Source organism: Molothrus aeneus, chromosome 4, assembly GCF_037042795.1.
Source record: "Molothrus aeneus isolate 106 chromosome 4, BPBGC_Maene_1.0, whole genome shotgun sequence".
NCBI classification, from domain to species: domain Eukaryota; kingdom Metazoa; phylum Chordata; class Aves; order Passeriformes; family Icteridae; genus Molothrus; species Molothrus aeneus.
The window spans coordinates 47890543-47916700 of NC_089649.1; the positions used below are offsets into that span (position 1 = coordinate 47890543).

General features: G+C 37.1%; 1 protein-coding gene across 1 annotated transcript in view; it reads left to right on the forward strand.

Moving 5' to 3' along the window:
- Positions 1-26158, forward strand: part of CORIN (corin, serine peptidase) — a 111632-nt gene that overhangs the window by 19803 nt on the left and 65671 nt on the right. Inside the window, 2 exon segments of the mRNA XM_066548459.1 lie at positions 3548-4000; positions 20671-20881. Coding sequence (XP_066404556.1) covers positions 3548-4000; positions 20671-20881 — 664 coding nt within the window.

Here is a 26158-nt window from a genome sequence, read left to right on the forward strand (position 1 = left end):
ATTTCTCAACTAATTAACTATCTGGCTTATGGTTTACCATCTGCAGCTCTGTATGAACCCAAGTCTGAAGAATAGTTTGGTATAGTGTGCCTGTGTATACATGAATAAAATGCATGCTCTGTATGTGCTGCATGTCTGTTAGCAAACATTGATAGAGAGTAGTTAATTTCTCTTCACTGAAGAGATTAAGAAAGAACTGATTGTTTTAAAGCATCACTCTGTTTTCTTAGGTATCTTTAAATTTAAATATAGATGCTATAAAAACATATCCAGTAAGCTTAATTTAGGATTTAAAATATTGTTAAAATAATATTTGTTAAAAAATATTTGTTAAAATAATGTTTTTAGGGGAAGGGTGGAGGGAAGGATGAAAATTAAAGTGAATGGGTGCCCAGCTCAGAGAGTGGATTCTGCAGCCTGGAATAAAGTGCCTAAAGTCTCTGTGGTGCAGTGGTAAAAGGACAGGATAAGAGGAGAATGTGGGAGAAGAAAGACGTGACTCAGGAAGGTGACCTAACAGTGGAAACAGAGTTGTCATCTAGAGCTAGCAAGTGGGGAATGCCAGGGGCCTACACCTGCCTCCCTCAAGGGCAACCCTGAGCCAGGCTGATGTTATTTTGGAGGGAAAAATTGTTAAAAAGAATTTTAATACTGCTCATTGTCAGTGGAGATGATACAATTAGGAAGTCCTTTTGTGTCGAAGAGCTTCGTTGTGTGGTCCCCCTGTTAAGAGGAGTTGTTATCACTAGGAAACTGTAGAAACGGAATAAAAAAATGCAATTGTTGGAAAGATAGGTTGAAGAAGCAAACAAGCATTTGGGGATCTCAGGGAAAGAAGTAAATGATGTAGTGGCATTGATAGACATAGTTATTTGTTGTTCCAGAAAAAAAATTAAATAAGTCTGAGTGAGAAGAGGATAGAATCCAGTGGGTAGCCTCAATATTTTGTTTCACAGTATTTATTTGACCATGGTATTAAAGCAAAGGGGGTTTTCAAACATTTTTCAAGAGTTTACCTGTATTGTAATGCATTGCCTCTTGTTCTGCTGAGTGATATATAAATAGCTAATCATTTTAACTTAATTTAAAATTTATTAATAACTCTTTGGGACCAATGTTTTACAGCCTTTTTCTATTTTTATGCTGAGTGGAAGAGAAGAGACGAGTCTAGGGAGGAGGAGGAGAGAGAATGTGAAAAAATACCTTAAGCTATTCTTGAATTGTGGAAAAATACTATGCACTTTCCCACAGGAGTTCAAAAAGCTTATTTTAACTTTTTGAAAACTGCAAAAAAAAAACCTGATAACTTTTGAAACTTGAAACAAAGTAGGCTTCTGAATTCTAGAGATTCAGTGCTTTGTTTGAACACAAATACCTGGCATCCAAATAAAGCCACATTTTAGTGAGCACAATTTCTGAGCAGAACCACTTACTCTTCCTTAGACTTTAGCAAATCATATTAATACTAGTCCCTATTTGTGAAAATGCACTTACTGTTTGATTTGACTAGAGGACTCAAACAAAAAAAAAAGTGCTGCTTAAATCATTTGCAGGTGGGAGATTTTTAGTTGTTTCTGTAAAGTACACACAGTAAATTCCTCCAAACCCCAATGATATATGAACATCTGCTGGTGGAAAACCAGAAACCCTAACATTTTTATATATATATATATATATATATATATGTATGTATGTATGTATGTATAAAGTTCCCCTGGGTTTGTCCAGTAGAAGTTAGACATAAAGATTTACTCACAGTTAGTAACACTGGAGCCAAAACAATCCAGCCTGGATAAATGATGATATGATAAATCTCAAATGGTAACTGTTTAATCGAAACTCACTATATTTCAGAAATTTCACCAGTTTTTCTTGCTGTTTGCATTTGCTATAGTTAAAAGTTGCTCAGTAAAAAAGAAAATGCTGACATTGCCCCTTCTCAGCTATTCCAGTTCTCTTTTTTCCCTTACCTCTAAAGCTTTCCAACCCAAAGGCACTTAAGTTGGATTCTTCTGTCATAATCACGTTGTAGCTGTGATTAATAAGCATTTCTGCCTGCCCAGTCCTTGAATTTCAGACCAGTGAACTAATTTATTCTAGCAGCAGAGTGCACAGAGAAGTGAGAAGAGGAATTCAATAATGGGAATGGGCTCAGGATACCCTATGGGACTCAATGTGGTGCCTGGAGCTGGGTTTGTCTGGGTACAGAGCCTGCGGCAGTGGCAGGTGAACAAGGCCTAACTGGGAGGTGATGGTGCAACCTGCCATTTTGGTAAATGTAATAACCAAAATGCGAATTAAGTCTGGGAGAGATGGTGCTGAGTGTTCTGTGGACTTAGGAGTCATGGAACCATAGAAAGATCATCTAATTCCAACCCCCCTGCCATTTGGGGTTCATCTGTACCAAGCAGCTAATGAAGAGTCAAATGAATATGAAGAAAAATTACTAAAATTATCAGTTGTTGCCCAGGTACTTGGTACATTTGAAAGACTTTATGTTTTGATGATTCCTTTGAATTTTTTTAATGATCAAGTCTAGGTGCACTGTGTCTATTATGATTGTTAAGCTGTTTTACCTGCCAGTGGCAAAATTTACTTTTGCTATTTGCCAAAAATTTCTTATATTGTAATACAGAGTGGCGCTTCTCTTCTAGCATTAAATATGACTCTAACACATTTGGTTAAAGAATTTGAGATAATATTTGTTGTTTTTAATATAGATAAATAAGTTATATGTTCTACACATGTTAAAGATGTCTTCTTTATTATTTGGATTACTAGATTAAACATCAGTTATCTTACTATGTAGTTTAAATTCCCAGTGCTTCTGGGATAGATCTACTTACTGTTTGTGAATTATAATTACTTGCAACTATTCAACATATACAACTAAGAAAAGTCTGGTTTTGTCTATAATATGATAAATGATCGAAAAATAAAGCCAGCAAGTGACAAAATTTTAGACAATAACTGTATATTTAAAATCCAGTATCAGAGAAGAATGACAACTCAGGGCCCCATATTTAGCAGTGGTGGTTGAAGTACATAATCTTATACAGAGAAAACAGTATCTCTTTCCATGTTACAAATTACTGAATATGGAATATGTTGAAAATGTATTGATACCCTTAAAGCTTCAGAATTGGATTTCTGAAGATGGTGGTACTATGAAAACAAGAGATGATGCAATTTAAAAGGAGTAAAAAATAGCATTGTCCATCTTGTTTACATAATGATAGAATGAATGCATGTTGAAGCTCCTTGAAATTGCACTCTGTAGTTTTAAACATGTAAGTATTTGGTGACATACTATAAATACGATTAAAATAGTTTAAGCTCATTTATTTATCCTACAGCAACCATGTTTTATGTGCTCCTGCCATTTTGTTGCCAGATAGAATTCTTAAATTTGTCTTTAATTTTAATTTTGATATTAAAATACTTTTAAAATCTGTGCCAGTATTTAGTTAGTATTAACTTTCCAAAACAAATTGGTAACACTTTTCCAGGTGATAGTAATTTTGGTGTTTTTTTTCCTTTATTGCAGGAGTGTTAGAAAAGACATGCTTTTATTCAAATGGAAGTGAGGGCCTCACAGTTAATGGTGACTTTGAAACGTCGCCTGATCTTTTGCCAAATATGGTTGAAAATAGTTCCGAGACTGATCCCATAGTAGATCTCAGCACTCAGCCCTCTTCTTGGACCACCACGCCTTTATCCCACGTTGACCAAATGAACAAGAACTCAAATATATTTAGAGAGTCTTTCCAGGAAAATTCCTTTGATCCCCCAACTCAAGCCACAGTGCTCAGTCATCAACCTGCCTCTGAAGCTGCTTTGGCAGAGGGCGCTGAAGACAGCACCCAGCTCTTTGCCACTGCAGAGGAAATGACGTTGTGGTCTACAGAGGCTTCTTTTAACAACACTGAGAGGATGACCACTCTGCCAACATTAAGTCCTACCCGTCCATCTGTGTCACAAAAAATGGATCAGAAAAAAAGTAAGTTTATATTTTATTTGGCTCTATGGTTCTGACCCAAAACTACAGAGCATACTATTGGCATGCTCCCCTATGTGTTTCTATGAGGTCTAAGGAACGTGTGTCCCTTTCCATAATTTATTTTGTTGCGTACATTCCATCTTGCAATCAGCTGGTTTCTTATCAGAACATTTGTTCAACCTGTTAAGGAAGATGCTGTAAATTCTCTCAGTATGAAAACTTAAAATACATTCTTCAATTGGTGATAATCAGGCTTACCAAGCCTAGAAATGAGTTAGTGCACTTATAAATCTGTAGATTGTAAATTCTGTTTCTTTAAAACTATGCATGTGGCAAGTACATTCCTGATCTTGGCATGTAATTGCAGTTATAACTTTTTATGTCTTAATGGATAAATTCTTCTCTAATTTGAAGCAGGTTTTTTTGTGTTGCAATGAAGTTCTATTGGCATTTTTGAGAGACAGTAACAACAATTAACTGGGATCAGGACTTTTTTTTTTTACTGTGAAGGTAGGTGCATTTCATTAATGTCATAGTAAATGTTATTGATTCATCATGTTAGTGGTAGTGAAGAATTCCCTGATACTGCTTTGCTAATTGCTGAAACAAAAGGGTACCATATTGAAATGAATCCATTTCTCTGGAGCTGCTTACCATTCCTTTTTTCTTAATCCCACCGGAGCACAGAGCAAAACTTATTCGTAAGGTCATAGAGAAAATGTAATGTAAATCACTGATTTATCAGTATTTTCTTCTCTCCCCTAAACTATAGTGACTTCATTCATAAGCCATCTGAATGGTTCAGGCTTTTTGCAGGTTCTATTTGCTAAGTGATTTTTCTTAGGTAGATTTCTCTTTTTCTCCCCCTGCACCCCAAACTCAGAATAAATGTATATAAATGGACGCTTGAATCCTATTAGTGGTTAATTTATTTACTTCTTTTGGCAACTTGGCAAATTATCACTGTGCCAAGGAACAGCAAGAAATCATAATGTTTTCATAATCATGTTTGAGATACCTGAAATTCCAGGAAGTATAGATGAAACAGTGTAAAGCTCTTCTGTCTTTTCTTACTATGTTGGAATTAAACTCTTTTGAGATGCTTATAACATGTATATGTAATATGCACATGTGTATGGCACATGATATTTTTCCCTACTACAGTGGTAATGCAGGGACATTACTACAGTGACTCAGGACAGCCTTAGGTTTGGATTTCTAATCTTTTTGGTAATATACAGAGAAGCACTTCTAACACTTTCCAAGTATGTGTTCTATTCTGGTAAGTGCAGATCATTCCAACAGCAGTATGACTGCATGTATATTCAGCAGGCATGACTACTTGGAATTCTATTGTGGCGTAGTATTTTCTGTGTAAAGAGAAAAGGACAAAAAGTTTTCAAAGTCAAATTTGATATACTACAAGATTTCTTAAAAACAACCCAAGAAACACAACAACAAAAAAATCGCATCCCAAACTGAGATAACAAAAACCAAAACCCGGAGATAGTACGTTACTAATCAATAACCTCGCACTCTTTGATTCCACTTTCAAGTGTTTTGCTTATCCATATTCATGGGGACATTGTCTTATTTCTGTGTGTAGATTAAAAAAAATTAATAATTAAATATCCAGAAGAATTTGATCTCATAATAACTGTGTGTTCCCATGGCTCTCCAAGGCATGGAGGACTAGAAAGCAGGAGCTTTCTAGCACTGTCTTCTACTCAATTCCTTTCTTGTCCTGGCCTTTGCAAATTAACTCCTTATACTCATCTTTAGTCTCTTTGATCTTTTTTTTTCAACTAAGCTTTCTTCATGGAGAGATCCCTAAGGTAACACAGGACATGGTCTGATGTTCACAGGAAGTTCTTAAGTATTCTGATGTGGAGGACAGTGAGATATAAATGAGTTTTGGAGCAGTGAAACTGCAATATTCTGATGGAGTAAACATTTTTTTTTGGGACAAGTAAAACTTAAAGACCACATCAGATTAGTGGTAGTAGATGAAATTATTTCTCTCTTGCTTAGTGTCTGAATCCAGCTGTGAACATTATCACATACCTGAAGAAGAATGAGCTAGGGCTGGCTTGCTGAGACACTTGAACACTATGTGGTAGCAGATTCCAGTGATATGCAGTGAGTCCTGGTGAGCACTTGTTTGTCCTCCCATGAATTGACGTAATCACTTTTGAACCCATGTGAAATGGAGGTTTGAGTTTTTTAAGCGTATCTTGTAAGGAAATTAACCTCTAAATGTGTGTCAGACTGATGTTCCATCATCACCAAGGCACACTAGCAGGTCATCCATCAGTCCAAGTTTCATCTGGTTCAAATGTGGAGAGGTGAATGCATTTCTGTTCATTTAGTAAGCATGTGTAACTTGGACTTTATGCTCATTTTATGCAGTACAATAAAAGATAAATGATATGTCATATGACATAGAGACTGCCAGTTCAAATCCAACCAGACAAAATTCTGTGAACACATTTGGACTGGCATTCATGTGGCTGTTAAGATTTTGGTCGGATGCTAGTATTCCTAGTGCTGGATTTGCTTTACTGGTGAACCACAACTTCAGTAAAAGACATTAATAAGAGAAATTATAAATATTGTGACCATATGGTATTCAGTAAAGATTTGAAACTAACATAAGTAAGACATTGCTGAGTTACTAACTGGAGGGGAATTAAATTTGGCACATATGACATCAAGTACTTAAGAAGTCCTTAAAGAAGAAGGAAGTTCTTTGGCAGAAATTCTAGCAAAGAATAGATTAGTGGGTAAATAGGAATGAATGATACAATGGCTCACAAATTTATTAGAAAGTTCTTTGAAGGCAACAGTGAAAATGCTGGTTAATACAACATACTTGGCTTTTCAAAATGCTGTTAACAAGAGTCTTCACCAAGAAATCTTACAGACCTCTTCTCACAGACTATGCATTTGTTAAAATGCATAGGAGAAATAAGAATGAATGGCTAGGCTCCAGAGTGAAGAAGGTTGCTGGTGGAATCTTACAGACAGACAGTGTTTTCTGATCAGGGAAAACAGAAAATAGTCAAGTAATAACATTTTTGCTAATACAGACTTAGCTTCCTAAAATGAGTAGCTGGGAATCACATAAAGGTTTCATAGTGGAAACGGTGACTGATAAAATGTTTAAATGACTGTGCCAATAGATGCAAAAGAATGCTGGACAGTGGGAAACAATGCCAGCTCTATCAAATACAATGCTGGACTTTCAGCTAGTGTTGCGACCAAAATAAGGACCTGATGGTTTGCTGCAGTCAGCATTCTGTCTCCATGAGAATCCTCATCATGAAGTCTACCAAAAACAAAATAGAAAGTCCTGCCACGTCTGTGTAACTTAAGAAAGATAGCAGTTGAATTGGAAAAGGCAAATAGCAGGCAATCAGACCAATAGAGACATGGAAAGACTTAGATGTGGGAGGCACTAAATAAAAGGAAGACACTGTTTCCTTCTGGAAGACAGCTGGCTTGTTAGTAAGTTGTTGTGGGGGATAGTCAGACCGTTTTGAGTGTCTAGGTGAAATAGAACAGTTACTTTATATGTGGAGTTTCATTATATGAGGAGTTGCCTTTTTTTTTCTTTTTTCTCGTATCAGGCAGTAAGCTAAAAAAAAAGACCTCATGGACTTACTGCCACCGGATAATGGGAAAACCAGAAAGTATGGAAATGCTTGTGAGTTGGTCTGTTGGGGCTCGTAGAAACAATAGTCCATTGGAAACTTCTGACTTCTGAAGGTTCAAGATTTTATGTTGCCAGAAGTTGTTGTTATAGTCCTAGGTGGTTGTTCCTTATATTTGCCCAATATTACTATAATTTTTCTTGAATATATAATGGTGACCCCTACCAAAAGTCAGCTTCTGAGTTAAATGTATCCTGTGTTACCTCTCTGTTGGGAAGCAAGTGAAAGAGTATGTTTTTCCTATTGAGGTATTTGAGTTTGTGTGACTTCATATCTAAATGTTTTCTGGAGGCATGGACCATGGTCCCAAGTCATGAGGACAGCTCACTGGAGAGTTTTCTGATAGCAAAACCATCAGGATGGGAGTCAGGTGAATCAATAGGTTCTGTAGTGTTTATTCATAGAGTTTAGAAGTATATGCAGTAATATTCTACTCATCTGTCAATCAATGCTTAAAAGAAAAAAGACCACATTTTAAATAGTAACTATTAAAAAGAATAAAACATGGTTTCCCAAGGAAATAATAATACAATTTATTGCTACTTTTTTCTCTTGGAAATAAAAGCTGACTGCACTGAGGCAGTAAAGCGGGAGACTTGATTCAGATGAAGCATGACTCCCTGTTTTGTAATACTAATGATTGGGGAGACAGAAGTAGAGAGAGTGAGGGCTGACCTTCTTCCTAGAAAAACATCCTGTAGATGAATGGAATATACACTGGGACAGGAAGTATTAGTATCTGATTTTTTTCTTCCATTCACTGGTGTATTTGCATATGTATATTTAATACTGCTTTTTCTTTGTGCCAAGTCTCCCGTAGATCTCCGCTAGCAGACAGTCTCGTAGCACCTCTGCCATTTCACAGGAGCAGTTTCAGTGGAGAACTATACCGGTGGCCAGATTCTAACGTGAAAAGTAACACGGCCAAGTTTGATCCTCAGCCATGCCCATCCATAGGGGCATCCCCGCGGCCCGGCCGGCGGTGAGGGGCGGTGAGGGCCGGACGCGCCCCTCAGCACGGCCCGACCGCCGCTGCGGGGCCCGGCCGCGCTCCTGCCCCGCGCCGCCGCCAGAGGGCGCCGCGAACGCGAGTCCCGCGCGGCCGGAGCGGGGCAGGAGTGGGAGAGGAGCGGGGCCTGGAACGGGGCAGGAGTGGGGCAGAAGTGGGGCCTGGAACGGGGCAGGAGTGCGACCGGAGAGGGGCCTGGAGCGGGGCAGAAGCCGAGGCGGAGAGGGGCAGGATCGGGGCAGCGGGCGCTCCCGGGCAGCGAAACACGGTCAGTTGCGCAAGTGAGGAGGAGGGTGAACGCCCCCCGAGCCCTAAACGATTGCTTCAAGGAATAAAAAGTGGAAAAGTCTTCTCGTAAAAGCGAGTCCCTGTCTCAAAAGTTTCAGAAAGCGCAGGAGTTTCAAAAAGCACAGGATTTATGGTTGCTTGCTTGCATCCAAGGAACCTTGGGTCTTTTCACCTTTCTAACGCATCTTTGAAACGGAACGGCTTCGTTTCTTTGCAGTCCTTCACTCAGCCTTGATGTTACCCTGATTCTTTTATCACTCAGCTATGTTCAATTTATAAATGAAATAGATCTCTTTGTCACTACACAGCGTTTCTTATTATGTCTTTGGGGTTCTGCCACTATTAGAATTCTACTACAAAGAATTTTGTGTTCTCCCAGAACTACTACAGAGAGGGTCTATCTCACCTTTCTGTTTGGTAGGAAGGAGCAATATGAAAACTGCGATGGGGATAGCTGGACATAATTTGTCACGAGTGGTGCAGAAACAAGAAATTCCATGTCTCTCTATCTCAACCTTGTGCTTCTCATACTAAATCCGTTTTTCCTGCTGAAGCTAAGGTATCCAGTAACTGCATCCCAAGTCAGTCCTGAGCTTGAGTCTCCCTAATCCCCAGTATTTCCAGCAGCGATCTAATAAATCATTTTGTCTTTCAGCTCACTTTTTGTTTAATTACTCCTACAAGTTGGAGTAGACTCAGTTGTGTAAGGAGTAACAGCAGCCCTGGACCCATGGTAGATTTTTAGGGTATTCTTGCCCTCAAAAATAAAAAAAGAATTCAAGATGTTGTTAAAACATTATTTTCTCTTGAACGGGAAATGGTTTTGGTTTTTCATATTGGCACAGAAGAACATAAGGAGTGTCCTAATTATAAGGGCAGGAATTTAGCCACTCAAATGTATCTTTGCCATGCAAAGCAAGCATGATTAGACTAATATGGTAATTATTAATTTTGTTGGTGCTTGAGTCCATGCTTGAGAGTGTTTTCTCTTCAAGCAGTACAGTCTGTTTCATTACCTCACTTATACCTGAATTTTCTCTCAGAATTAAAGACAGTGAAAAAAGCTGCCTTAAAATTTGGCAATACAGTTCTCATTTAAAATTTTTTTCACTAGTCAAAAGAATCAAAATTCTGCTTTTCTTCCCTTGAAGAAATTTGAAATTGTATTTGCATTTCACAAGGCAAAATTAGTAAGCTGAGAGAAACATGTGGATTTTCACAAAATTCATTATCAAGAACCTGGTTTTCATCAGTTTTACCATTGCTGTTTTTTATGATTACATGAGCATAGCTTGGAAAGGAAACTGAAGTTTCTGACATGTGAAATATATTAGCTGAAATCCAAAGGATTCTTAAAAGCCATTATATTTAATATATAGAGCAATTTTTCTTTACCATTTATGCCTATAAGGGAAAAAAAAGCTTGCTAGCTTTTATCACCTGGTGTGTTACTGTTGTCAGGTAACTGCAAGTTTGCCAAAAACTTCAGATGCTTATATGAAAATTGTAATGATATTGTTAACATTGTCATACATTTACCTCTAGCTAAACTTGTGATTTCAATTCTCTTTAATAAATTTGTGGCTCATTATTGCAGTTCTTCTGTTTGTAGTTCATCTCTTCAAATTCAGTCTGATGAAACAATGTTCCATGTAAGATATCTAATAGACTTCAAATATTTGTTAGGATTAATATTGCAGTAAGTTCTGTGAATAACTAACACACCCTCCTTGAAGTTCCATGTATTTTTACTCTTTGGCCTTTCAGTGGTTTCATTTAGAGTGAGAGATTCCCACTTCTGCTCAGCTTTGGAAATAAAATCAGCTTTGTTTGAGTTTAAATGATGTGTGCTTCTGGAGTTGTGGATGTGTGTTCCTTTAAAACTTGAAAGAATGGAAGATTTTCAGCTTTATGCGTGTTTTACATTCATCATGGGTTTTTATACTTTGTTGTTTGCATGTCAAACAGATGTTTGTTGTCAAACTGAATCATGAATTGACCAAGAGGCTAAGCAAGACATCACATGCTTAGTGAAACTTTCAAGGATGGTAACAATGAAGCAAGGCATATCTGAAGATAATTGTTTGAGAGTTGCAGGCTCTGGCTTTTGTTTCAGACCCATCAGGTTGTCTGAAACTATTTAAAATGTATTTGTGTGGCTATTTCAACAAAAAGATGATGTTAATATATTTTTTCTGTTCTATATTGTGATTGATCACTTTGTTTCCAAAGGTACACCTTACATCTGGTAGCAGTATGTGATTTTATGATTGATTGAATCCTTTTCCTTGGGTGTTTCCAAGACTCAAAGTCAGGGATGACAGCATGCTGGCAGCAACCTCACTTGGAGCAGAAAGTTAGGTGGAGACCTCCAAAGGACTCTTTCTACCAATAGTTCTGTGATTCTAGGGTATAAAAAAATTGGGAGTACAACATGAACATTTTACATGGTTGAAAAAAGTTTAACATTGCTGCTGGTTTAATGACATTTAAGATAATCCTAATTTTCATGGGGAAACTTGTCATTTCTCTCCAGCTGAAACAGGCAATTAAACAATGAGCTATAAGAGAGAGCATTGAAGGAAGCTATTGATATTTATTAGTGGATTTATTTGAAAGAACAAAATGGACTTTCCATTCTGTGAAAAGCAGTTTAAGAACAAGGATTTAAAAATCCCAGTTTGCACAAGCAACTTTTAGGGATCATGTTCCAAAGATTTAAATACAACCTGAACTGACATAAAGCTGGAGTAAACTTAATCATAAAGCTCTTAAACATTTTCCTTTTGCACACTAAAATATAGGGTTGTTTTTGACCTCTAATTTCTCAGGCTGAGAAAGTTTTTCAGAATTCCTCTTTGTTCACACAGCAAAAACTGGAACATTAAAGAATAACTGCATTGTGTAGCCAGCTAGGGTTGTCTGCAAACAGAAGCATTCTGACTGTAGAGGTAGAAAAGGAATTAGACCTTCACTGAATATTTAAAAAATGCAATGCTTAAAAGAAACTTCCAGTGTTATAAACAGGAGAATCAGTAGCAGTTGGACAAAGAAATGGCCAGGGAAGTTGCATCTCATGTCCTGTAAAATGGGCTATCAAATTGAGAAGATCTAGGCTGCAGTATTTCTGGCTAACACAATCAATCTTAGAGATAATGACAATGCTATAACAAAACAAACACATACATACCTCTGAAAAATATAGTTGTGGGAATTTCCCATAGGGAAAACAATTAATTTATTAGACTGATCAATCTTAGTTTTCCGGGGCTTTGAAGATCAGCACCCAGATCTAAAACTTCCCCAGTGAATTTCCACATGGGAAGCTGCAGGTTGCAAAGCACATTTTATGTGTACTGCAGTGTTTTTCTTTTCAAGTGTGAGGTGCTGTATTGTGCTCTTAGGTTCTAGACAGATTTTGCAGGGAGGAGTTTTCTGTGTTAGTTTTATCTGAAACTGAGTTAGGTATAATTATCACTATGACATGTACTTGGGAAAAAGGCGCCTAATTTCTTATTAAATAGATCAGAAGAGTGGCTATCCTAGAAAGGTAATTAACCAGAAAGAGCTGGACAGCTCAGGCACAGCCTATTTTTGTGCTGACCTATTTATAACCTAAACTATTTTAAGTCTTTTAGAAAAGCACTGTGGGTTTTTTGTTTTGTTTTGAACATAACAGTATTGGTACATAATTAAATGTGTCAATCAAACTAGCATTCGTTTTCACTTATTGAAAACATGTTTGTTAGAAAAACCCACAAAAAACCCCAACCAAAAACATCTGGATGCCTGCCTGGTTCCAGTGGAGGCTACCATTTTTTATCCCCCTGCTTTTAAAAAAGCCCTATCAAGAGGGGTAAAGTCACGCATATGTTTCAGAAGAATAGCAAAGTCCTGTCCAACTTAATGTACCGTGGAAAGTAGCCTATAATGATAAATCTAAGTGTAAAATTAATTTAAATATTTGCCTTAATGGCAGGCTCTTAGAAATATGTCTCCAATTTCACTAAAGAATTCTGTAATTAGGAAATGACTAATCAAAATACCAGATCTGGAACACAGGCCTGCTTTCAGGGGGGTAAATATTCAGCCTCAGCTTTGGATCTTGAGCTTACCTGTTCTCAGCTGTGCCTGCCCAAGGGATTAAAAAGTATGTGCTTCAGCCTAGAAGAGCAGCATCTGGAAGTAACTTGCTGACAGATGTGGGGCTCCAAAAAATGAAGTGACTTGATGAAGTGTCCAGCCTTTTGTAATGTTCTTTGGTCAAGAGAATAGCTGAGTTAGAATTTAAGACTTGCTCTGAGCAAGAAGTGTCTGGGGCAGACTGGGTGTGGTGTTCCACTCTAAAGCAGCTGGTACAGATTGCTTTAAAAAATTATTATGATAACACTTCACCTCTGATCTAAAATATGAGTTGTATTTCCCTCATGGGTAATCCACTCCATACCTGGGAGATAATGAATTGTTTTTCTCTCTGCTGCAGGTGGTCAGTAGCCTTACCACCTCTCCCTCTGGTACCTTGTGGAGCACAAGGGGGGAGTTGACAATCTCTAATTCCTTTCAAATTGTATAATTCATTAGCTGAATGAAATTAAATGCAGACCAGTTGTTCTCAGCTACTCCTGGTGCCTGACTTGTGTTTCAGATCCATGGATGGGATTTGCTGTTCTATAGTTTGTTTTCCTCTTCCCCACGTAAACTATTATGAGTCAGATGGGCTTCATTTAAAGGTTGGTGATACTGACAAAGTGTCCCCATTCCCTTTGCTCTGAACCATACTGTGCTGCATGCTTTATATGGCATTTGTTTGCTCAGTGAGCTGACTCAGCTGTAACACTGGCTAAGTTAGCTCTTGCGTGCTTTGACACAGAAGTTGTTTCAAAGGAAATGGCAAGCACACATGGTTGAAAGGAAGCAGTATGGTACCATTGCATCAGTTCAATTGTCTTGTGAAATGTTTTTCTGGTTGTGTCAGTTGACTTGAGAAAAGCCATGACCTTCTGTTGGAGACTTACTTGAGAAGTACCTTGCTTCTATCTTTAGGCTACCATCACTGTTTTTGAGCCCGCAGGAGACAGGAGTTTGTCAAATATCTACCCACATGTAAATGTAACCAACTTACTACTGCTTATATTCAGATTATGTCTTTGTGCTGTAATAAGGCTGTATAAATGCACTCCTCTTAAGCCTTTCTTTAGGGACTAAAACATTACACATTTCATGTGTAAATTGCTTCTGATAATTTCCCAAAGGATCATTTATGCCTAAAATATCACCTAAAATAAAAGCTATTAGTGCTTTTATGTAAGTGCTTCTTAGTAATCCATGTTTCCATTTTGTAGTATACTGTAGAGGATCTCTGTTCTAGCAAATGAGAAATGCTTATTTTTCACAGCTAGAATGGGGACTTCTTTTACATTGTTTTCCATCCCTTCATCATTTTTACATTTTGGTAATGGGGATATTGCTGTTTGCACACACTTCTGCTTTTGTATTATCTACAGACACAGTATTTACCAAAGGTTTATTGCCTGTGGTAGCCCTCTTGAATGAGAAATCCTGGTCAACCCCACAATTTTGTTCTTGTCAAGAGAGGCTATTAGAAATGGGGACCTTGCTATTGACAGTTGTTTGTAATATTGTACTTTTACACCAGAGTATGGTGTTAATTTGTCTTTTCCTTCACTTTGTCAATGCTTAATGGATGCTTTTAGGTATTTCCACGATACAACTAAATAGTTTGTCAGTTGCAAAGGAAACGAGAAGTATCATGGAATGGGGATACTGTCACCAGTGGGTTTGTTGTTCTGTGTGGATGTTACAAATTTTGGTAATGATAAAGCATCCCCTTACTGTTTAGTGGATTTTTTTAACAGAGAGCAGGTATAAATGGGAGACAGCAACAAAGCAAACACTGGTCTCTTGATTTCTTTTGGCAAATAACTGTGCGGTAGTGGTTGGCATCAGTTTAGAGAAAGATAGCTGTTGAATAATTTACTTTTCACTAAGTCACCATCTTTAAAAATTAGAGATTAATTTTAATCTTGAAACTACAGCTTTTTATGCAATTTTTAGAAGGTGAATATATAATAAAGGAATGATTTAGTTCTCTAAGAGGACCTGTGCTTTAGTTGTAAGATAATGAAACATGTTGCCTGATATACATCAGTAAGGAAACCTTAAGAAATAAATGCTTTTGAACAGTGTGATTCGTATTTTATAAGCTTCTTACTGACTAGAACTTCTTTTTAATTCATGGTATCATTATTGAAATGACTCCTATGAAATTATCATTCAATACTTATTTAATAGAGTTGCAGAAATGAATTGTGTCTATTATTCTAGAAGAAGTTTTGAACTAATCAGAGCAGTTGACATGCATTTTGTACATGATGTTTCTTTTTAAGCATCAATATAAGTGGAAGTTTAAAATACTGTTTTGATTTTGTGCAAATGTACCTGAATAAATACAGAAGGACTGTGTGCAATTGAAGAGAATCCTAGCAGGAAACAAAGGTGGGGGGTTCAGCTCTTCTTCATTCATTGTGTTTACTTCAATTTCTTTCACTCTACTTTCCTTGTCATGAAGAATTTGGAACCTTCTTCATTTACAGATGTCTCTTTAGCAAATTTTTTATTTTTCTAGTGTTATGATGACAGTGTGTCTTGGTTCACATTAAATCTCAAGGAGCTACAGACGTCAAGAGAGTGACATCTTTAAAAAGGGAAGGCAACTATTTAGAACAACACTTGAGCATATGCTAACTTCATTCCTATTCAGACAGCACTTCAGCACATGCTTAAAAGATGCTCTAAGTAGAGAAGCTGTCTAGTCTCAAGATTAAAATTCAAAATAACCTGAAGTATAGCTTTTAAAAAGTCATTTGGCATATACCTCCCCTGTTGATTTGAATAGGGTCTGCTGGTGCTCTGAAATGATGAAAAAAAATTGTTCATATAGTCTATGGCTAACTTTTATCCCTAGATGTAAGGATCTAAAGAGTTTTAAGCAGTTTATTCCATCAGGATCTTGAGAACAGTGTTAAACTTAAAAATTCCCTTAATTACCCATGGTCTGACAGAGAGGTTCTGCAACTTTTCACAAACGTCTCCCTTCTGATTTGAGGCATCCAAGTAATGCTTACTAAAACAGTGCACTTCTAATGAGATAGATGCCTTCCAGAGTTAGATGTCTCATTTTGGATATACAATGAAAGATGTTACATCTTGGTATGTCAGTCTCAAATATTCAGTTAGTGATTCAAAATGTACAGGAAAATAAACTTAGGAACAGTCTTTGTAATGCTTTCGTTAGTATCTGTAATTTTAACTGCATGTAAAACATGTGTGATTCATTTAGATAGACTGAATTTTGGTAGGATGACAAGGCAGTCTGATTTAAACAAGTGTTTAATTTGTTATTTAGATAAAGGTACATTTGCAGTATTTGTGTTCTAATTGTTTCAGCATTCCATGAGGGGAAAAAAAAAGAAACTGAGGCTCAAGGGACATAAAAGTATATTGGTTCTTTAGAACTAAGACATTGGTCCAAAAAATGCACTCCAGTGACTATAGATTTAAATAGGCTGAAATTATATGTATCTAAATAGCTTACACCCTTGTAAGTATTTTTAAAATTCTTGTGTAAATAAATTTCAAAAATCTTACCTAGACCATAAATCATTAAGTGCAGAAAAGTTGGATGAAATCCAAGTAGCAGAAAATAACAAAGCATCACAAGCAAGGTGGGATGTGTTGAAGAGTCAATTGCAGTCATGATTGAAAAGGTAATATGCACTTTTTATATGTCATAATTGTTAGATCATTTCTGAGATCTTGGGTGGAGAAGAAAGTATACAAATAGGGATATAAAAGGTATATCTGAAAATAAGAGTTGCATTAACAATACAAGGTTGTAGGAATTGTAGGATGAAGCTGATATTGCAATACAGAAATTGAAAAGAAGGTAAAGGTGAAATACAAAAGGAAATGTTGTATAAACAGTAATTTCCACTGTGTCCAGAATAAAAGAGACTCTGGGGGGGAGACAGCAGGGGTCTCCAATAGATGGGAAGAATCATTCAGGCACTGAAGAGGTGAAATTTTCAAAGAAATGAAATGCTTTCATTATCTCACTATTTATGATGGCAAATTCAGGACAGATGCCTAAAAGATAAGCATTTTTAGGAGTCTTGAAGGGGAAATATTAAAGGAAAGCAAAAAAAATCATTAAAAAAATAAAAGAAGGATCTTTAACTATCTGATTTAAAAGCAAAGCCAAGTGAACTGGATCCAAACTGAAAGTATGAAGAAAATTATGACTTACTTACATTGACTGGTATATTTTGAGTAGTATGGCAAAACTCTCTGTGATGTTTCCTTATTGACTTTTAAACATGACTCAAACCACGTCCTGACACCAACAGCTGCAGATTAACCAACAGAGTGCTTTTTAGAGGGATTGAGAGTTTTAGACTGGAGGAAATAGTAAAAATGATACAGAGATGTTGATTAGGCTTGAAAAAAATTGAAGTCTAGATTTTTTTAAGCTATTTCCTTCCACAGTTTAATTTTGGTTTTCTGTCCATGTAAAGTTTTCCTTTGATTTATATTCTTATATAGTCAATATAACTGAGACTCATGAGAGTCTTTAACCTGTAGTGGGAATTATCCAAATGATCTAAATCTGTTACTCCATCTTTGATGTGTCCCTGTCCTTGCTTCTGTCTAGCCTTCCATACAGAAAGGTGACCTATAATTTCCCCTATTTGCTATCAGGTGCAAAACAAACCCAGGAAAAATTAATTGAAAGATTGCCAATTAAAACCAGAACTGGATGGTGAGAAAAAAATATAAGAACTAAAACACTTTCCCTCATCCTACCCTTCTTTCACAGGCTCAGCTTCACTCCTTCATTTCCAACTCCTGTACCTCCTGCCTACTGTGAGTGGCACGGGAGGATGGGGAATGGCGTTGTGATAAGTCTGTAAGAGTTCCACTCTGCTGCTTCTTACTCATCTCAATTTTCCCTGCTTCAGTGCTGGATCTCTTCATGGTCTGCAGTCCTTCCAGAGCAGATCCTCTGTGAGCCCTCTGGATGGGTTGCAGTTCCTCAGGATAAGCCATCTTCAGCACTGGTCCTTCACAGGTTGCAGTTCCTGCAGGGCATGGCTACCTGCTCTGGCGCGGAGCCCTCATCAAGCTGCAGAGTGGGTAACTGCTCCATTCCAGCTCCCTTCCATGGGCTGCAGAAGAAATTCCTGCTATGGTGCCTGAAGAGCCTTTTCCCCTTCTGCCCTCAGCTCAGTGGTACAGGATTCTTTCTCACACTTCTGTTTTCCTCACTCAGTCCCAGTGCAGAATTTGGCTCTCCCAGCGGTGCTGCCCTCACAGCTGTGTCCTGTGGTCACCTGCTGGGTGCCAGCTGAAGCCATCCATGTCTGCCATGGGGCAGCTCTGGCCTCTCGTCACAGAGTCCAGCCTGTGAACCCCCATTGTCACCTGCACCTGGTACTGAGAAAGCTGAGAAAAACAGGCAGGTTTTACACTAAATTGCATAAGAGGAAGCAAAACCCAGAGAAATAAAGTGAGTAAAGGGAGAGATATTGTATCTAAATTTTATTTTAATTTTAAATAAAATAAATTCTGGAGGAAACCTCCACCATTTCTATTAGTAGGAAGAGCACTATTTGGGTACTCTTTAGACCCTTGGAAAAGTACACTTAAGTTCAGGATAACAGATCTCAAGGTATTTAAGAAACTAATTCTATGGTAGTAGACTACTAAAATCAAATCAGTAGGGGTATCATACTCAAAAATTTTAACACTACAAGAAAAACAAGGTCTGAAGAAATGGATAGTTTTAATTACAACACCTGATATAGAGAGAATGAAGTACTGTTAGCATCTCTGTCAAAGGGAAATTTAGCCAATAAAGGGAAATGGTTTACAAGGATCTTGTGGCCTTGGTGGTTACTGCAATGGTTAAAACATATCACATCACCCTCCAGCCACAAGATTTCACTGTACTAACTCTTGTTTTGTCTTTCAGCAGGTCAGATCTTAACCTCCAGTTTCTGTCACTGCACTGCCCCACCCCTTCTCCTCTGTTGGAAAAAAATATTTTTTTGCCAAAAATCTGTTCAATCCAATTATTTGATCCAAGTGAAATAGTTGTTTTTCCCCTCTTCCTCTCCTTTCACCTTGTGCTCACCAAAAAACAACATTGTGGTGCAATAGAAGAGAGAAAAGGCAAGCAGGCTAATGTGCACAGCTAGTTCATTGCATGGCCTCGTAAATCTGGAAGCAGCAGTCCCTTCTGGGTGAGGAACTATGGCCTTATTATCATTACAGGCATGACTCAGTTTTTTAAAACTAAAAGGAGTGATTAAGCTTAACTGCAGTTCTAGTTGCTTTTTTTGGGGCTACGATGAGCTTTGTCCTTTGAGAGAGAAGGTAGGTGGTTATTTCCAGTCAGCTCAGCCTCCTAGTTCAGTGTATTTTGTGCAGATGCTGGCTGTAAGAACAATTTGAAGAGGAGAATGGGAAAGAGAAAATGTTTAAATTAGTTTCAGCAGGACTGAATATGAAACTGTACACTTGCACTGCAATTGTTGGAGTAGAAAAAAGCACTTTTTTACTAGTTCAATCCATTTGGCAATTGCTGGTGATAAACAGAAAACTCTTAATTCAGATGAATGTCAAAAATGACCCATATAACTAGGAACCATGCTGTTCTGATGAACAGTGTTTTCACATGCTGTTATTCCCATTCACTGCTCTTCTTACCTTCCTGTAGGTATTGCCAAAACTAGTTTATATTCCCCATAATTGTAGCCTTACAGTAAATGAAAGGATCCTATAAGAATGATGGATAGAGACTATTTGTATTTTTCACTGTGTGATCATTCTGTTTCAAGGACAGGTCCTGGGTTTAGTTTCTTCTTTCTTTTAAAAATTATTATATAATCGCCACAAAATTCCTTCTTCTTATCAATGAATTTTGAAGTCGTTGCTCTGCTGTCCAGCCAGTGAGTACCACAAAAGGATCAGATAGCTCCAAGGAACTGTGCCCTTCTCTGTCAGAACTGCATGAATTTTAAAATGTCTAGAGCAGTCCATGCATGTGATCTCAGCCAAAAATGTCAGCGCTTCTTGCCACATGCCATGGCAGGGACTGTCTTGCAGTTGCAGGAGGTACATGACTATCTCATGAATACTTTTAATAAAATTTCATTTGATGAAATTTCTACTTGTGAAAGTAGAATGGTAGCAAAAAGAGAAACTTTATGTTAATGCTAAAGCCAGAGCAGCTTCAGAACCCATTTTTTTCTGTGTGACTTCTGTTCTCAGCTTCCATTGAATTTTATTGTATCCAGGCTGTGTCAGAAAGAAATTGGTTTGGTTTTATTTCTATTCCAGTTTTGTAATAAGTCAGAGGATTGTGGAAATAGCTAAAAGCTTATTTGGTTTTCCAAGCTAAGCATCACTGGTGTAATTTTTTTCTTATTTTTTGACAGTATTATAATAGCATTATGGAATGTAATCTTACCTGTGAGATACCAGCATTGTTTATATATTATATATACTAACTATTCAGTTCAATACATGCTCTTCAGTGGTCATACTATTGTTCTAAACATACTGTTTTGATTTCACAGGTGCCTGCAGAAATATCACCAACAGCCAGTGCCAAATGCTGCCATATAACTACACCACTGTCACTTCTGTTCTCTCCGTTGTCAAGAGTATTGAAATGGAAAAGTTCCTGAAGTTCTTCAGTTACCTCAATCGTCTCAACTGCTATCAGCACATCATGCTGTTCGGCTGCAGTCTCGCTCTTCCTGAATGCATCAGTGACGGTGATGACAGGTATTTGGGAATGAAAATCCATCAGTGACTAGAGCCAATCATGGTAAAATACTCTCTGTCTAATCAGACAAGGGAAGATCCAAACTAAGCCTATGACCTCACTGCAAAATTCCTGTCTGTCAAAGCTATTGACAACATTTCTGCCATGATAAGCCAACTGTAATAGAACTCTTTTAGAAAAATGTTGCCACTGTGTAAACTAAAATTGTGATATTGGGGCAGGCAGGCTTATTTTCCTAAAGAAGCATGTCCAGAGTTCTTCTGCCTAATTTCTCCAGTCTGGCTATGCCAAAATTGAATGTTTTGTAACAACAATAATGCCTTGGATATGTATAGTATTGTCATAGATTGGGGTGGCCGTTTGTTAAACTCCAAATTTGTTCAGTCATTTCCTTCAGCAAAGTTAATATTTTAAATCTAGTTTTGGTATTAAATTAGCAGGATATGTTCAGGGTGACAAACTATTCTAGAAGTTTAAGGAGCATATGTTTTTCTGCATTTACATAATTTCATAACATTAGTATAATGTGCATGCACTTTTAAATTGAGTTTTATTTGAAATAGGATCAGTGCGTTTAGCAGAGCTGAAATCAAACATGACACAAAAAGGGGAAAAGGAATATTTTTTTAATAGATATACACAATCTTTAATATTTCTGGTGGGGGAGAGAGCATAGATTTCTTTCTCCTTTTTTCCATTTTTTATTTCCAGTTCCTCCACTGTGGATTTAGTGGAAGAGATTATGACAATTGAGTAAGTGTTTCAAACAGCATAACAAGCCCAGGAAGTTGAAAGCTTTGCAGTTTAGAAGGAATAGGGTACTTATGAAAGAAGTTCTGTGAGAACTGGTCAAAAATTCAGTTGCCAATGAAAGGCACCATCTCTCTCCAGGCAATATATGCCTGGAGTGCATCACAATGATTCCTGGACTGGCTAATTAAGCTCACTGAAGTGACAGAAAATTAACCCAGAATAAAGGTGTACAGATGGTTACACAGATAGGATTAGTGGGGAGGAAAGGCAGCATAGATAACAGTGGAATGAGACTGATCTTTACACTGGCTGAGTGGTTTAAAACAAATGCAAAGTGTACATTTCTTTGTTAGCCCACCAAAAGCTATTTTAAATTAACTCTATTTAATTGAGTGCATTATTAGTTATAGCACCTCTGCTCCAATTCAGTATTACAAGTTTTCTACTTAACAAATCTGATAAAAACCAGCCTTATAGTACCTGTTTTCTCTAAAAATTATTGAAAAAATAAGAAAAGTGGGTTTAGGTAATACATTGATGCATTTAAATGTTCAACAACAGAATAGGCCATTTCTCTGTTGCTTCACTTATTCTGACTTCTTTGGAATTTGACTTTCACAAACCTGCTGAGAGTGAGTTGTGTGAATCAAAAGTGCAAAACTCTTAAACCAATCAAATAAGTGAAATATAGAAGGATAAATTTTGTATGTTTCTTTTCCATTTCTTTCCTGAAGACATTATTTTTGCTGTGGTTTTCAGTCAACCAAAATACTTTGAGATTCAAGAGTCTGGGGTTTTCTTTGGGCTTTTCCTTTTCCCCCTTCCTCCTCTTTTCTCTTTTTGTTTTTCCTGCTTTCCATTGCAGCAACCTTCCCTCATTAATTAACAATGTCAAAGCTGCAACTCGATTTTGATGTCCTGTTTTATGTCTTGGAGGTCACAGTGGTTCCTCTATTTGTATTTTAATTTTTTTTTTTTTTTGTGGAAAATATTGTTGCCCCTGCAAACTGATGGGGAAGAAGGTCCAATGTGAGACTGCAAGATTATGTTAGATGTAAGATTATGTTAGAATCTGACTTGAGTCTTAGTAATCATGTCTCCAGAGTGTGCCATGGATGTCACTGAAAATGCAGTGACTGGAATCAGAGTGGCAACCATGGGGAGAACAGTAAGAGTGGATTGACAGTGTCCTGGTTAGTTAAGTCTAGTTTGGTAAACCTCAGTTGTCCTAATTTAAATTCCGGTTTCTCCTTTAAACAAGAATACCTTTTTTATTTTTTTTCCTGTAGACGACTAAGTGATTTTTGTGATTACTGTCCTTTTTGTAGCATCAAATTATCGCAGGCAAACACACATATTTCACAACCAAGAATAAATTATTTTAAGGAGCGTCAGATCTGCAAAAAGGAATTATTAACACTGTTCCTTCCCTTCTGAACCCGGCCCCTTCCCTGCCCCATAATTCCTGTCAGTGAGATCTAGAGAAAAGCATATAACATAGTAGGGGGAAGTTACTTTGTATATGCTGAGTGCAGATACCAAAAATGAAAGAGACAAGCCCCTGTTAGGTCTGTTGAATAAGGGAATCCGGTTAGCAGAAAGATACTGAAGCAGAAGAGTCACTGTGGAAACCCTCTGGTGGTAACGAATGCAGAAATGTCCATCTGCTGTAGTGTTTTTTGCGGGGGCTGTGGTTGTCTAGAACATACAGTATGACAAAACATCCCCTCATGTTGTGAGCAGCTGTTACTGACATCGTCATTATTTCCTGCCATCAGTTACAGCTGGCTCATTCTAACGTCAGCCGTTCTATATCTGATCATCACTTTTCATTTGTTCTCTCTTTGCTTTGTGGAGCAATTGTCCCTAATGTATGTAAAGCTTAATGTGACAAATGTTGTTTACACAGTGTGGAAGAGATGAAGCTCCTGTGATGCCTAGATGTCTATTCTTAGGTATTGTTGAGAGTCTGTTGGCAACTTGCAGCCATGGGAGCAATAATTGTGGCAGTGCATTACAAGAAGGAACAAGAAGGAAAGTTACAAGCACTAATCTTTGGCATCCAGTGAGCTGTCATTACATAGCCTTTCTCTGATATTTAAACTTATGTCTGTTTCCCATTTATTTTTCATGTATTTATAGACATTGTTTTCATTAACACTTGAAGGAGCTTAAGTTTCTAGGCAGAGAGCATAGTCAGTGTTTTTGTAGTTAGGTACAGGGAGTTCTAAATACTACCACAATATTGTTGCTCTTCAGAAATGTTCTTCTGTATCTTACCGCAGTGAAACCATGTATGACATTAAAAATGCAGTAATTTTAAAAGCTGTTTAATTTCAGCAACTGCATATAAAATCAGCTATCCCTGCTCTTTTAAGAAAGTACATAACAGTATCTATATACTACTTTCTAGTACAGAAAAAGTTTAAAAGTACAACTAAAACCTGCGTGAAAATGGAAAATGGAAATTTGAAATGCAGTAAGGCTTTTTTGCACGCTTACCCATAATTTTTGTAGTAAGGGACTGCTTACATAAAGGTGTTATGCAACTTCATCCTTCTTGAGTGGTTGGATGAGATCTTTAAGTCAATACGACTTAAAAATCAGCCTTAAAAAGCCCTGTCCTACCACAGTCCATCAGCACTGCTAAGAAAACATGACAATTAATACCAGTGGTGGAAGAACACCTTAAACTAGATGTGCTGAGCTAATGACATCTAAAACATTCCCAGTAGTAACTTTGTCCTTTTGGGAATTAATAGTCTGTATCCTCTGACCATCACATGCAACACTGGTACTTGGTTCTAAGAGAGATCTGTCCTCAGAGCTATTGGTTATGATTAATGATTTAATCTAGTGAATTCTCCCTCAGCACTGAAGGACACTAAGAGTGGGCCAAAGGTCAGTTACTACAACATAGTGGATGTTTATTTATAGCAACTCACATGCATTGCATTCCACAATTCAAGAAGACAATAAAAGTTAATCTGCAATGTTTTCAGATTTCAAAAGGAAAAAAAGGGATGTATTTTAAAGCCAAAATTAATATAAAATTTAAATATTTAAAATCATTAGAGAAATTTATAGTGGGTCAGCTTATTACTGCATAATGCAAACAGACTCGTTGATTAATGCTTTCTAATATTTCTTCCACTCTATGAAAAAATCAAATTTCATCAAAAGACTTGGAAAAATAGGCAGACTATATAAGATCCTTAAGGCCCATATGCATGTCTTATTTTGACTTTTAATGCTGGGGATAAATTTGAAGCTTATGGATTCTCATACCCCTGTGCTGTCATGCTTCCTTTAAAACAGAAATAATAGCTTGAGTACTTACATTAATCCTCTTTGTAGAAGTATATTCCAGAAAGCAGAGTTTCGAAATGCCTTCTATTGAGAATTCCTCAGAGTCTCCTATCTTTGGAAATCAAACTTAATTTAGGCTAGAAAATAGTATTAGGGCAATGCAAACTAAAAAAGTGCTTCCAAACTAAAATTCCAATGCACCTTGCATTTCTGTATATTTTCTCTCACTATGCTTTTTTCATGTCAGATATCTTTGAAAACATGGTTGTGAAATGGCTTGTCTTCAGTTAGGGCTCAAAGAGTCCATTGGAGATCATGGCTTTTTATGCGGGATGCTGTACAAACATGCACTGAAGGGCAGCCTCCTGCCTCCAAAAGTTTGCAGCCAACATGAAGAAAACAAGGATGGGAAGAGAAAGTAATGTTGGCACATTAATGGCTTGGGAAGCCAAAACTGAGCAAGGAATTTGCAGTAGATCAGAAACCTACTCAGTAACGTTTATAGCCTGTATCTTTAGGAACAACATTATTTTTCATCTTGATTAAACCCTGAAAATTAATTTCACTTATTCATTCACTTAACTTGTGATCTAACGCACAGTGAATGTATGGCAAAATTCTCTGCCATAAGTCAGCCTTTTTTTCCTCCCTCAGATTAATTCTAAAGAGCAAAACAATACAATGAAGGGAAAAGACTTCCTTTGATTTTCTAACTCTTTCCTAGAAGGAGTTAGATGTAAATATCTATATGCAACATATTTTATTGTGCTGTAGTATCTATGCTACACACTGCAGTAGCCAGGTAAAGACTTGTAGAAAGCCAAAGAGGTCAGAATAGGTCAACATGGTATGTTTGGAATGGGAGAAATTAACTAATGAAAATTAGGTTAATACTAAATAGGTTCTAAGAAGCTGTGAATAGTTTGTATGCAGTCAAATGTTCTTTGAAGAGCTGCTGATATGACTCAAAGTGCCAAATTTGATTCTGTGGTTGATTTTCTTAATAAATTAAATAAATTGATTTTCTAAAGCAATAAATTAATTTTTTTCTGGTTGATTGTCTTAATCTTTTTTCTGTAATTAGTAAAAAGGAAAAACCAAGTAGTATGATTTTCACTGTGGGCTTAAAATAGGATGAAATATTAGGTCCAAAAAACAAATCCAGAAATATGCGTGGTGTCTTTTATTAAAAGCTGTCAACTGTTCAAAACAAT